The 13,972-nt window shown below is 46.3% G+C and overlaps 1 protein-coding gene across 2 annotated transcripts in view; it reads left to right on the top strand.

The window, feature by feature from the left end:
* LOC102933916 (eosinophil peroxidase) overlaps positions 1 to 13,972 on the top strand; it is an 80,058-nt gene that overhangs the window by 44,939 nt on the left and 21,147 nt on the right. For both annotated transcript variants that reach the window (XM_043531291.1, XM_043531292.1), the window contains exon 9: positions 5,685 to 5,845. In XM_043531291.1, coding sequence (XP_043387226.1) covers positions 5,685 to 5,845 — 161 coding nt within the window. The remainder of the gene's footprint in view (positions 1 to 5,684; positions 5,846 to 13,972) is intronic.

Genomic DNA, 13,972 nt, shown 5'->3' with positions numbered 1-13,972 from the left:
CTTTCTTTGATATGGTACCTTCTGAACAATAACCCCAACCCAGCACTGGAATGAGGACTGCAGAGCTGTGCTCACAAGAGCTCAAACAGGGCCAGCAGATGCTCTACAATACAGAGGGAGCGAGGGCTTGAAGTGATACATTCCAGTAGTGCTAAAGGCCAAGCATCAGAGGCCAGACTTGTGGTAGAAAGCACAGCCAGGCTAGTGCAGTAGGCTCAACCCCAAGCCATTAGGCTTGAAGACACCTCAAAGGGAATATTGAAAATTTCATTGCTGGTGGAGCTAGTGCAGACTTGTCCATGTCAGCCTGGTTCACTGCTAATAAAGAGCTGACCTCTGTCACTGCCGCGCGTTCTCCTACCTGCACCACGATTTGGAGAATGGTAGCAGAAAAGGACATAAACAAGAGACACAGCCAGTGCAGCAGGATCCCCTTAAAGAAAGGCCCCCATGAATGAGGGAGGATGGGTCAGGGGACTCTTTTCTCTGAGTCGGTGGATATTTAGTAGTGTTGCATTCAGCCCCTGGCGCATGCTCTCCACATTTGTAGGATGGGAATGCAGCAGTCTGGATTACTCTGGCTTGTTCTCTTCATTCTACAATGAAGCTGTTTCCATTGTTGGCACTTGCTTGTGTCACTGCAGGTATAATATTGAGCTAGTGTGATGTTTTGGGTTCACCCAGACCACAGAGGGGTTCTGTCACTGCCTGCCCTATTGCTTTGGGGGCCTTTGTGCTGTGCAGCTCTGGTTCAGTTCCCTGACACCGGTAGCCAGCTCACCCTGGCTCTTACCAGTCAAGTTATTCTTTGAATGGTGACACCAATAGTCCTTCCAGTCCAAAGGTGGGAAAGCAGCTGTCCCAGTTATTGGGTCCCTTGCGCACAACACACCACCCAGGTTGCACACTAGAGACCAGCTTGGGAGAGAAATTAATAAAAAGTTTATTTCATAGAAAAGCGCCAGATTGAGAGATGAACTGGTAAGTGGAAAGCGAACAGACAGAAGTTACACAGAAAAGACACATAAAGACAACCTGAAGCTTTACACTTTCATACCGGATAAAATCCCTTTTCTAATCAGAGTTACCTCTCGCCTTCAAACAGTTTCCCAGCATAGCCCCTAGCTATAGGAGGGATCCAGCACTCATGGGCAGTCTTCCACCTTGAGACCATCTCCCAAGTTCTGGATGAACTTTAGTACAAACTCCTTCCATTTTAAAAGAGTTTGTAGGATTTTTCTTCAGTCACTAGGGGAAAACTCCCTCTTTTCTTGGGTTCCAAAGACTGGGATTTTCTTTTCTGTTTCATGCTGTTCCCATTTCCTTTGATGGTTCCTCGTGGTTTTTTCCTGAACTGGAGAATGGCTTGGTCTGGTCTGGTTGTGGGGGTGGCTCCTTTGTGCCTGATGGCTTCCTCACCCTATTGTGAGGCGATGCTGAAAGTTGCACCACAGTTACAATTACAATGTTCTATATATACAGTACGTCCATTCATAACCATTCAAACCTGGGGCCGGTTTTGTTCAATATCTTCATAAATGATCTGGAGGATGGTGTGGATTGCACTCTCAGCAAATTTGCGGATGATACTAAACTGGGAGGAGTGGTAGATACGCTGGAGGGGAGGGATAGGATACAGAAGGACCTAGACAAATTGGAGGTTTGGGCCAAAAGAAATCTGATGAGGTTCAATAAGGATAAGTGCAGGGTCCTGCACTTAGGATGGAAGAATCCAATGCACCGCTACAGACTAGGGACCGAATGGCTAGGCAGCAGTTCTGCGGAAAAGGACCTAGGGGTGACAGTGGACGAGAAGCTGGATATGAGTCAGCAGTGTGCCCTTGTTGCCAAGAAGGCCAATGGCATTTTGGGATGTATAAGTAGGGGCATAGCGAGCAGATCGAGGGACGTGATCGTTCCCCTCTATTCGACACTGGTGAGGCCTCATCTGGAGTACTGTGTCCAGTTTTGGGCCCCACACTACAAGAAGGATGTGGATAAATTGGAGAGAGTCCAGCGAAGGGCAACAAAAATGATTAGGGGTCTAGAGCACATGACTTATGAGGAGAGGCTGAGGGAGCTGGGATTGTTTAGTCTGCAGAAGAGAAGAATGAGGGGGGATTTGATAGCTGCTTTCAACTACCTGAAAGGGGGTTCCAAAGAGGATGGCTCTAGACTGTTCTCAATGGTAGCAGATGACAGAACTGAGGAGTAATGGTCTCAAGTTGCAATGGGGGAGGTTTAGATTGGATATTAGGAAAAACTTTTTCACTAGGAGGGTGGTGAAACACTGGAATGCGTTACCTAGGGAGGTGGTAGAATCTCCTTCCTTAGAGGTTTTTAAGGTCAGGCTTGACAAAGCCCTGGCTGGGATGATTTAACTGGGAATTGGTCCTGCTTCGAGCAGGGGGTTGGACTAGATGACCTTCTGGGGTCCCTTCCAACCCTGATATTCTATGATTCTATGATTCTATGATAAGCTGTATTCATAGCTCATAATTACTAGTAAGTTCAATGCATTGCAACCTTTCATAAAAGACTTTACCCAATATACTCGTACAGTAAAATGACATTGGATGCAATCAGTTGGTTTAACTGCTTATTTTGGGGGGTGGGGTTTAAACCTTCTTTTCTGGGGTTGTCAGATCCTGATTGTCACAGCTCATCTTCAGACTTCGAAAGAAAGAAAGAAAGAAAGAAAGAAAGAAAGAAAGAAAGAAAGAAAGAAAGAAAGAAAGAGAAAGCAGGGGCAAAGAGCCTGTTTAGGGGCACCTATTTGTAGCATATGGGTCCCACAAGCCTCCCATCCTGGGGTCCTTCTGGAGCTCTGAAAGCCTATGTGTCAGCCACACCTGCAGGGAAGTGCAAGGTGTCAGATCATGTTCCGGAGAACCCACTCTTTCCTAATGCCCCCTTCATGGTTTCTTGCTCTGACCCCCAATTGCCTGTGGGATTGGGATCTGGCATCAGGGGAGTTTGAAAACCTTACGGGATCATAAAGCTTCCATCTGAATTACCCCAAATTGGCTGAAATACTTCACTCCTCTCACCATGTCCCTGCCCTTGTTTCTCCACCTTTCATATCTCAGGCCTTTCGTTCCATTGCCATCCCTGCAGATGATATATCTTTCTGCAAACAAGGTGGCCAATCCTGATGGGATCTAACCAGACCAGTGAGAGCAAAATACACTCTGGTGTATCACACATAGTCTGATTACCATGAGGTTTAGGCACAAACCAGTATCCTATTAGCTCTCTTCCATGTCATCCTGGCATCAAGCACAGGCAAAATATTGCCACAGTTCCTATGAGACACAATTAGTAAAGATTTAAAGGACACTAATATAATTAATGCCAATCATCAAGGGCTTATGGAAAATAGGTCCTATCAAATTGATTTGAGCTCTTTTTTTTATGAGTCTACCAGTTTGCTTGATAAAGATAACAGTGGCAATGTAATATATTTCCACTTCTGTAAGGCATTTGACTTGGTGCCTGGTGACATTTTGATTAAAAAACTAGATTGATAACAAAATGTGCCATTAAATGGATTAAAACCTGGCTATCTGACAGGTCTCAAATGTAATTGTAAATGAGGAATCATCATTGAGTGGGTCAGTTTCTAGTGGGATTCCGCAGGGACCAGTTCTTGGCCCTACATTATTTAACATTTTAAAATAACATTTAACATTTTTATCAATGATCTGGAAGAAAACATAAAATCATCACTGATAAAGTTTGTAGATGACACAAAAATTGGGGCAGTGGTAGAATCATAGAATCATAGAATCATAGAATATCAGGGTTGGAAGGGACCTCAGGAGGTCATCTAGTCCAACCCCCTGCTCAAAGCAGGACCTATCCCCAATCAAATCATCCGAGCCAGGGCTTTGTCAAGCCTGACCTTAAAAACTTCTAAGGAAGGAGATTCCACCACCTCCCTAGGTAACGCATTCCAGTGTTTCACCACCCTCCTAGTGAAAAAGTTTTTCCTAATATCCAACCTAAACCTCCCCCACTGCAACTTGAGACCATTACTCCTTGTCCTGTCCTCCTCTACCACTGAGAATAGTCTAGAACCATCCTCTCTGGAACCACCTCTCAGGTAGTTGAAAGCAGTTATCAAATCCCCCCTCATTCTTCTCTTCTGCAGACTAAACAATCCCAGTTCCCTCAGCCTCTCCTCATAAGTCATGTGTTCCAGACCCCTAATCAATTTTGTTGCCCTTCGCTGGACTCTCTCCAATTTATCCACATCCTTCTTGTAGCATGGGGCCCAAAACTGGACACAGTACTCCAGATGAGGCCTCACCAATGTCGAATAGAGGGGAACGATCACGTCTCTCGATTTGCTCGCTATGCCCCTACTTATACATCCCAAAATGCCATTGGCCTTCTTGGCAACAAGGGCACACTGCTGACTCATATCCAGCTTCTCGTCCACTGTCACCCCTAGGTCCTTTTCTCCAGAACTGCTGCCTAGTCATTCGGTCCCTAGTCTGTAGCTGTGCATTGGATTCTTCCGTCCTAAGTGCAGGACCCTGCACTTATCCTTATTGAATCTCATCAGATTTCTTTTGGCTCAATCCTCCAATTTGTCTAGGTCCCTCTGTATCCTATCCCTGCCCTCCAGCATATCTACCACTCCTCCCAGTTTAGTATCATCCGCAAATTTGCTGAGAGTGCAATCCACACCATCCTCCAGATCATTTATGAAGATATTGAACAAAACCGGCCCCAGGACCGACCCCTGGGGCACTCCGCTTGACACCGGCTGCCAACTAGACATGGAGCCATTGATCACTACCCGTTGAGCCCGACAATCTAGCCAACTTTCTACCCACCTTATAGTGCATTCATCCAGCCCATACTTCTTTAACTTGCTGACGAGAATACTGTGGGAGACCGTGTCAAAAGCTTTGCTAAAGTCAAGAAACAATACATCCACTGCTTTCCCTTCATCCACAGAACCAGTAATCTCATCATAGAAGGCGATTAGATTAGGTATATAATGAAGAGGAGAGGTCATTTATATAGAGCAATCCAGATTGCATTTTAGTATGTATTTTATTATGGCTGAATATAAAGTTATACATCAAGGAACAAATGTAGGCCATACATACACAATGAGGGGCTCTATCCTGGGAAGCAGTGACTCTGAAAAGGATTTTGGGGTCGTGGTGGATAATCAGCTGAACTTGAGCTCCCAGTGCTATGCTGTGGCCAAAAGGGCTAACGTGATCCTGGGTTCTATAAAGAGAGAAATCTCGAGTAGGAACAGAGGTTAGCAGAGTGGAGAGTTCCTGTCGGTGTGAGTTAGCAGTAGGCTGTGAGCAGCACTAGGACACCTCCCCATGCTAGGCCAATGCGTTGCATTAGCTCTGAAGAGCACAGATTGCATTACTGTGTTTAGTAAATTAGGCTGAGACATTTATGACATGTTAGGAATTAGCCTCTTCGCTTTGTGGAAGTCAGAAAATATGAATTCTGCATAAAATAACGGGGAGGGTAAGAGTAGCTGGGTGGTGAGTGAGAGTCTGGGGTGAAAGGGTTACTTATGGGGTTCTTGGGAGGGAGCATGGACCTACTCAGTGGGAGGAGCAGTAGGGGGTTGAGAGGAAGGAGATGTGATTACAAGGGGAACAAGGCTGGGAGACTGAAATAAGTGGTTTTGATTTCTACAGGTGACACTCGAGCCAATGAAATGCCAGAGCTGACATCTTTGCACACACTTTTTCTCCGGGAGCACAATCGCTTGGCCAGAGAGCTGAGGAGATTAAATCCACACTGGGATGGAGAGAAGCTCTACCAGGAGGCCCGGAAGATCATAGGTGCCATGATCCAGGTACCAATTGTAATGACTGGTTTCCCGCAGCCATGCTGCCTTGGGCTGTGAGCTTATAGGCAAAGCATGGTCAGGTTTCATCAGTACTTGAAAATGGGACCATCAAGGGAAATCTGTGTTCCTACAGGAAGAGACAAAAGGGGTTAGGGAGGTGGTGCTTTTCCTTCTGAGTCAGTTCTGAACCAATGCCCAATGTGGTGCTGGGGAACTGTGCTGCTGGAGATGCTGTCTGAAACCAAGCTGTGACCTCATCAGGTCAATAGATAGTCCTTGGCACTGTTCAGAGGGGAGTAGGTGGTGGGCTTTGCCAAATTCCAATTTGACATCCCTAAATTCCTCTGGATATAATAGATATAAAGTAGCTATATGTTCTATGCAAGTGGTGTCTGCATTTCCGTGGTGGGTGAAAAGATACTGTATATCTGGTTTGAAGTATTTGGGATGGCAGATGTCACATGGATGTAAGATATGGCAGTAGCTGAGGGATGCTGAGAAGGGTGTTCTCATCAGCTGCTGAGAACTTCTGGAAAATGTTCCTTTTTGGCTAAGCAATCAGATGCCTGATGCCAGCCCCTCAGAGACTCCCTGTCTGAAAGCAAGAGCACACAATGGCCACTGCTGAGTTATGCAGGTGGGGGAAATCACTTTTCACTGTGGGGAGTGGGGAGTCTTGTCTGTCTTGTCAGACTTCCTGCCTAGACCTCTCTGAGGAATATGGGGACAAAGAAAGTAGGAGGGAGCAACATTGTGTAAACGCTGTGGGTTTAAATTTTAAAATGCTGGATGGGCATTGAATTAACATTGCTCTGACTGTTAGACTGTGCCCTGAGGAACGGGCTGCTCAGTGAAGGTTCGCACTGGGGATGCACACAAGGAGTCACAATTTTTCTGGTGGTCCCCTGTTGTGATGTGGAAGAAAAGCTCCTACAGCCCTTAGCAGCACACAGTGTATCCCCCTCCTCTTCACTCTGCATCAACAGCACATCCAGTCAACTCCACTGTCTGCAGGGCTGTATTAGGCCAGGGAATACCATGTTGGGGAAACCAGTATTTTTCTTATGCTCCACTTGTTCAGATTCTCCCTTTAATATTAGAAAAGGGTCTTCAGCGGTAGCTGGTTTGGAGTTTTTGGCTGGGATGATTTTCTGATGGAAACTGCGGTTTCAGCATTTGAGTTTACTAAGTCTTTTGACGCAGTCCCACATGACGTTCCTGTAAGCAAACTAGAGAAACATGGCCTAGATTAAATTAATATAAAATGGGTGCTTAACTGGTTGAAAGACAACACTCAAGGAGTGGTTACCAATGGTCTGTTGTCAAACTGGGAGGATGTTATGTAGTGGTGCCTCACGGGGGTCTGTCCTGGGCCTGGTATTATTTGCTATTTTCATTAATGATTTCGATAATAGAGTGGAGAGTATGCTTTTAAAATTTGGAAATGACAACAAGCTGGGAGGACATTGGAGGACAGGATTAGAATTCAGAAGAACCTTGACAAGTTGGAGAATTTGTCTGAATTCAACAAGATGGAATTCAGTAAAGACAAGTGCAAAGTACTTTGCCTAGGAAGGAAACATCACATGCACAACTACAAAATGGGAAATAACATGCTCGATAGTAGTACACTGAACAGGATTTTGGGATTACCATGGATCACAAATTGAATATGAGCTAACAATGTGATGCAGCTGCGAAAAAGGCTAATATTATTCTGGGGCATACGAATAAGAGTGTCATGTGAGACACTGGAGGTAATTGTTTTGCTCTACTCAGCACTTGTGAGGCCTCAGCTGGAGTACTGTGTCCAGTTCTGGGTTCCACCCTCTCGGAAAGATTGGAATAAATTGGAAAGAGTCCAGAGGAGAATTACAAAAATGATCAAAGGTTTAGAAAACCTGACCTATGAGGACATAAACTGGGCATGTTTAGTTGTAAGAAAAAAAGACTGGGGGGGGGGGGGGGGAACTGATAACAGTCTTCAAATATGTGAAGGGCTGTTATAGAGGACAGTGGTCAGTTGTTCTCCACATCCACTGAAGGTAGGATAAGAAGTAATGGGCTTAATCTGCAGCAAGGGAAATTTAATTTAGGTATTAGGAAAAACTTTCTAACTCAGAGGATAGTGAAGTACTGGAACAGGTTACTAAGGGAGATTGTGGAATCCTCATCCCTGGCGGTTTTAAGAACAGGTTGGACAAACACCTGTCAGGGATGGTCCAGGTTTACTTGGTCCTGGCCTAGCACAGGGGAATACACTAGATGACCTCTCAAGGTCCCTTCCAGCCCAACATTTCTATGATTTTGGCATTTCCTAAACAAAATATTTTGGACTATTTTGTTCTGCAAACATTGTTGAAATTTCAACTTTTCATTCTGACTAGGGTCGGATATAAATGTTGAAATATTGCAGTCCTGGGTTGGCTGAGAACGTCGGCGCATAGCTAGTGCACAGCTCCTTGCTCTGCTGTCGCTGCATACGCCCAAGGGTCATGGAGAGGTTCACCTCTTCCACACCACCAGCACTTTTCCCTTCGTAGGAGACACCTTTAGGCCACTCAGCATCGTCTCCTCCCTGGGCTGTAAACTGACAAACCTTTAATTCTCTGGAATAAAAGGGCTTTAGAGAATTAATATGGTACACCTTAGGCTTTCGGTTGGAGGTGGGGAATGCTATGAGATAATTAACAGCTCCCAGGTGCTCCTGGACCATGAATGGCCCTTCCCACGATGCTTCCATTTTATGGGCCTGGAGCACCTTTAAGACCATGACCTGGTCCTCTACTTTGAAGGAACGCTCTCTGGCATGTTTATCATACCAGGCTTTTTGCTCTTTTTGAGCATCCTGTAAGTTTTCTTTAGCAAGGGCTAGAGAGGTTCGGATGGTGTTTTGTAGGTTGGTTACAAAGTCCAGAATATTAGTTCCTGGAGAAGGTGTAAATCCCTCCCATTGCTGCTTCACCAACTATAATGGCCCCTTAACCTCGCAGCCATATACAAGTTCAAATGGTGAAAACCCTAAACTGGGGTGTGGTACAGCTCTGTAGGCAAAGAGCAACTGCTGCAACACTAGGTCCCAATCATTGGAGTGTCCATTCACGTATTTACGTATCATGGCCCCCAGAGTTCCATTAAACTTCTCCACCATGCCATTTGTTTGATGGTGGTAAGGAATGGCAACCAAGTGATTTACCCCATGAGCTTCCCAAAGGCTTTCCATAGTTCCTGCCAGGAAATTAGTTCCTGCATCTGTGAGGATGTCGGAGGGCCAACCTACCCTGGCAAAAATGTCTGCTAGTGCCTGGCACACACTTTTAGCCCTGGTGTTGCTTAGAGCTACTGCTTCCGGCCATCGGGTGGCAAAAATCCATGAAAGTCAGTATGTACTGCTTTCCTCTGGGTGTCTTTTTTGGAAAAGGACCCAGAATATCCACAGCTACTCACTGAAATGGAACTTTAATGATGGGGAGTGGCTGGAAAGGGGCTTTGACCTGGTCTTGGGGTTTTCCCACTCTTTGGCATACTTCACAAGACTGGACATAGGTAGAAACATCCTTGCCCATTCCCTCCCAGTGGAATGACCCCCCACAACCAGTCTTTGGTCCTGTTCACCCGAGAATGGCCACTAGGGTGATTGTCGGCTAAGCTCAAGAGCTTGGCCCGGTATTTAGATGGAACTACCAACTGTCTCTGAGGATGCCAGTCTTCCTGGTGTCCACCAGAAAGAGTTTCCTTGTATAAAAGTCCTCTTTCTACAACAAACCTGGATCGATTAGAAGAGCTGAGAGGTGGTGGGTTGCTCCGTGCCGCCGTCCAAGCTCTCTGGAGGCTTTCATCTGCTTCCTGTTCAGTCTGGAACTGTTCCCTTGATGCTGGAGACCTCAGTTCCTCACCGGATTGTGGACTTGGGCTTGGTCCCTCTGGAAGCGATGTAGGGGATGGGGCTGTTTCCGTGGACTGTGAACCGCTCTCCGCTGGTGCACACTGTTGGGGTTCAGGCTCCGGCTGAGCCTCTTGTGTAGCGTTATGGGCTGCTGCCAGTTCAGGTTCGGTGGGGCCCTCTGGTGTTGGGGTTGCAAGTACTGGATTCAGTGCTGGCAATGGGTCTGGTGCTGGTTGTTCTGCTGGTTCCGGTTCTGGGACTGGCTCTATCTGGGTCTCTGGGACTGCATCCACTACTGCTGTTGCAGACATTAGCCTGGGGTCCAGGTTCATCATCTCTGACCGGGTCCTGGTAGAAGTTTCCGGAACAGAGCTAGGCGTGACGGTTGGTTTAGCCTGGCTGCGGGTGACCATTCCCACCCTCTTGGCTGACTTCACATAATTGGCCAAGTCTTCCCCCAACAGCATGGGGATGGGATAATCATCACAGACTGCAAAAGTCCACGTTCCTAACCAGCCCTTGTACTGGACAGGCAACTTGGCTGTAGGCAAATTGAAAGAGTTGGACTTGAAGGGTTGAATCGTCACTTGGATCTCTGGGTTGATTAAATTGGGGTCCACTAAGGAAGCATGGATAGCCAACACCTGTGCTCCAGTGTCCCTCCACGCTGTGACCTTCTTCCCGCCCACACTCACAGTTTCCCTCCGCTCCAAGGGTATCTGGGCCTAAGGATCTCTGGTGTGATTCCGGTGCAATGAACTGTAATCTGTTGGGGTTCTTGGGGCAGTTGGCCTTTACATGCCCTGGCTCATTACATTTAAAACATCGTCCAGCTGACGGGTCACTGGGGCGAGGTGGGTTGCTGGAGAACGGTGTGGCGGGACGATAAGGTGTCTGGAGGGTTCTTTGGGGGGTAGGTGGGGCCTTGGGCTGCCCCCAGTAATAGGGTGTGGTCTGGGGTTGTCCCTTCTGGTCTCTGCTCCAACTGTGACCAGTTTTCTTCTTCTCTGCCACCTCCACCCATTTGGCTCCAATCTCTCCTGCCTCGATTACAGTTTTGGGCTTCCCATCTAGGATGTATCTTTCTATTTCCTCAGGAACACCCTCTAAGAATTGTTCCATTTGCATTAGGAAGGGCAAATCTACTGGAGATTCAACACTTGCTCCCGATATCCAGACATCCCAATGTTTCACAATGTGGTAGGCATGTCGGGTAAATGACACGTCTGGTTTCCACCTTAGGGCTCTGAACCTCCGACGAGAATGCTCGGGTGTTAGCCCCATTCTGACTCTCACCTTGGTTTTAAACAGTTCATACTTGTTCATGTGGTCCTTAGGCATTTCAGCCGCCACCTCAGCTAAGGGTCCACTGAGCTGTGACCTCAGCTCTACCATGTATTGGTCTGTAGAGATGCCATACCCAAGGCAGGCCCTTTCAAAGTTTTCTAAGAAGGCCTCAGTATCATCGCCTGCCTTGTAGGTGGGGAACTTTCTGGGATGGGAAGTGGTACCTGGAGAAGGATTGCTAGGGTTTGTTGGTATATTCTGCTGAGCCTTTACCTTCTCCATCTCCAGTTCATGCTTCATTTCTTTGTCCCTTGCCTCCATTTCTTTGTGCCTTGCCTCCATCTCCCTCCTGTGGGAAGCCTCCATTTCTTTTTCCCTTGCCTCCTTTACATCCTTCTCCATCCACATGAGTTCTGTCTGTCTTTCATATTCCTTTTGTTTTTCCTTAGCCTCAAATCTGGCTAATTCCAGCTTTTGTTGAACCGTGGAGTCTGTCATCCTAACCTCTCTGTTTTTAACTAAGTGAATCTAACTTTACACCTGAGAGTTAGACAGAAAACCAAAACAAAACAAAACAAAAAAGACTTGGCTTGTAAAATTTTGCTGTGCTGAATAGAATACCTATATTCTCTGATAGTGATTGTCAGCCTACAGAAAAATCCAAAAAAAAAAAAAAAAAAAACCCAACCACAAAACCTAACCTTTTGTTTCTAGGCAAATTCGCAGAAATCCCCTCAAGTTACTCTTAGGTAAAAAAAAAAAAAACAACTTTCAGGTCTGTGAAGACTGGTGAATTTCCCTGCAGGAGGTTCACTACTCTGCCTTAGGTAGAGAAAACCTTTCTCTGCTCTGGTCCCAAAGCAAAGCAAAAAAGCTTCCAACTATTTCCAGTTGGAGACCTGCTTTCCAGAAGCCCAAAGGAAAAAATTTCCTTTTCAAATCTGGGCTCCTTGTTAAAAAAAAAAAAAAATCAAAATCCTAAAAAACCCCAAAACTAACACTTTTGTCTTCAGGCAAATAGGTAGAAATCCCCTCTAGTTGCTCTTAGGAAAAAAAACAACTTCAGATCTGTGAAGACTTGTGAATTTCCCTGCAGGAGGTTAACTACTCTGCCTCCAGGCAAAGAAAACCTGCAATTCACAAACGGTAATTCCCTTTTGTCTCTGCTCTGGCCCCAAAGCAAAGAAAAAACAAGCTGCTTTCAGTTGGACCTGCTTTTCAGCAGCCCCAAAGGAAAAAAAAAATTTCCTTTTTAAAATCTGTGTTTCTGGTACAAAAAATCTCAGATTGATCTCAAAATGATTTCAGGTTAATCCCACCACTCTGCCACCATGTCAAGGTTCCTTCCCCACTCTGAACTCTAGGGTACAGATGTGGGGACCTGCATGAAAACCTCCTAAGCTTACTTAGAATCATAGAATCATAGAATATCAGAGTTGGAAGGGACCTCTGGAGGTCATCTAGTCCAACCCCCTGCTCAAAGCAGGACCAATCCCCACCTAAATCATCCCAGCCAGGGCTTTGTCAAGCCTGACCTGAAAACTTCTAAGGAAGGGGATTCCACCACCTCCCTAGGTAACGCATTCCAGTGTTTCACCACCCTCCTAGTGAAAAAGTTTTTCCTAATATCCAACCTAAACCTCCCCCACTGCAACTTGAGACCATTACTCCTTGTTCTGTCATCTGCTACCACTGAGAACAGTCTAAATCCATCCTCTTTGGAACCCCCTTTCAGGTAGTTGAAAGCAGCTATCAAATCCCCCCTCATTCTTCTCTTCTGTAGACTAAACATCCCCAGTTCCCTCAGCCTCTCCTCATAACTCATGTGTTCCAATCCCCTAATCATTTTTGTTGCCCTCCACTGGACTCTTTCCAATTTTTCCACATCCTTCTTGTAGCGTGGGGCCCAAAACTGGAAACAGTACTCCAGATGAGGCCTCACCAATGTCGAACAGAGGGGAACGATCACGTCCCTCCATCTGCTGGCAATGCTCCTACTTATACATCCCAAAATGCCATTGGCCTTCTTGGCAACAAGGGCACACTGTTGACTCGTATCCAGCTTCTCGTCCACTGTAACCCCTAGGTCCTTTTCTGAAGAACTGCTGCCGAGCCATTCGGTCCCTAGTCTGTAGCAGTGCATTGGATTCTTCCGTCCTAAGTGCACTACTCTGCACTTGTCCTTGTTGAACCTCATCAGATTTCTTTTGGCCCAATCCTCTCATTTGTCTAGGGCCCTCTGTATCCTATCCCTACCCTCCAGCGTATCTACCTCTCCTCCCAGTTTAGTGTCATCTGCAAACTTGCTGAGGGTGCAATCCACACCATCCTCCAGATCATTAATGAAGATATTGAACAAAACCGGCCCCAGGACCGACCCTTGGGGCACTCCGCTAGATATCGGCTGCCAACTAGACATGGAGCCATTGATCACTACCCGTTGAGCCTGACAATCTAGCCAACTTTCTACCCACCTTGTAGTGCATCCATCCAGCCCATACTTCTTTAACTTGCTGATAAGAATACTGTGGGAGACCGTGTCAAAAGCTTTGTTAAAGTCAAGGAATAACACGTCCACTGGTTTCCCTTCATCCACAGAACCAGTTATCTCATCATAGAAGGCAATTAGATTAGTCAGGCATGACTTTCCTTTGGTGAATCCATGCTGACTGTTCCTGATCACTTTCCTCTCCTCTAAGTGCTTCAGAATTGATTCCTTGAGGACATGCTCCATGACTTTTCCGGGGACTGAGGTGAGGCTGACTGGCCTGTAGTTCCCAGGATCCTCCTTCTTCCCTTTTTTAAAGATGGGCACTACATTAGCCTTTTTCCAGTCTTCCAGGACTTCCCTCTATCGCCGTGAGTTTTCAAAGATAATGGCCAATGGCTCTGCAATCACATCCGCCAATTCCTTTAGCACTCTCGGATTCAACGCATCCGGCCCCATGGACTTGTGCACA

This window comes from Chelonia mydas, chromosome 17, assembly GCF_015237465.2.
Source record: "Chelonia mydas isolate rCheMyd1 chromosome 17, rCheMyd1.pri.v2, whole genome shotgun sequence".
Lineage (NCBI taxonomy): Eukaryota > Metazoa > Chordata > Testudines > Cheloniidae > Chelonia > Chelonia mydas.
The sequence above is the reverse complement of the archived record's forward strand: the minus strand, read 5'-3'. Positions and strand labels throughout refer to the sequence as shown.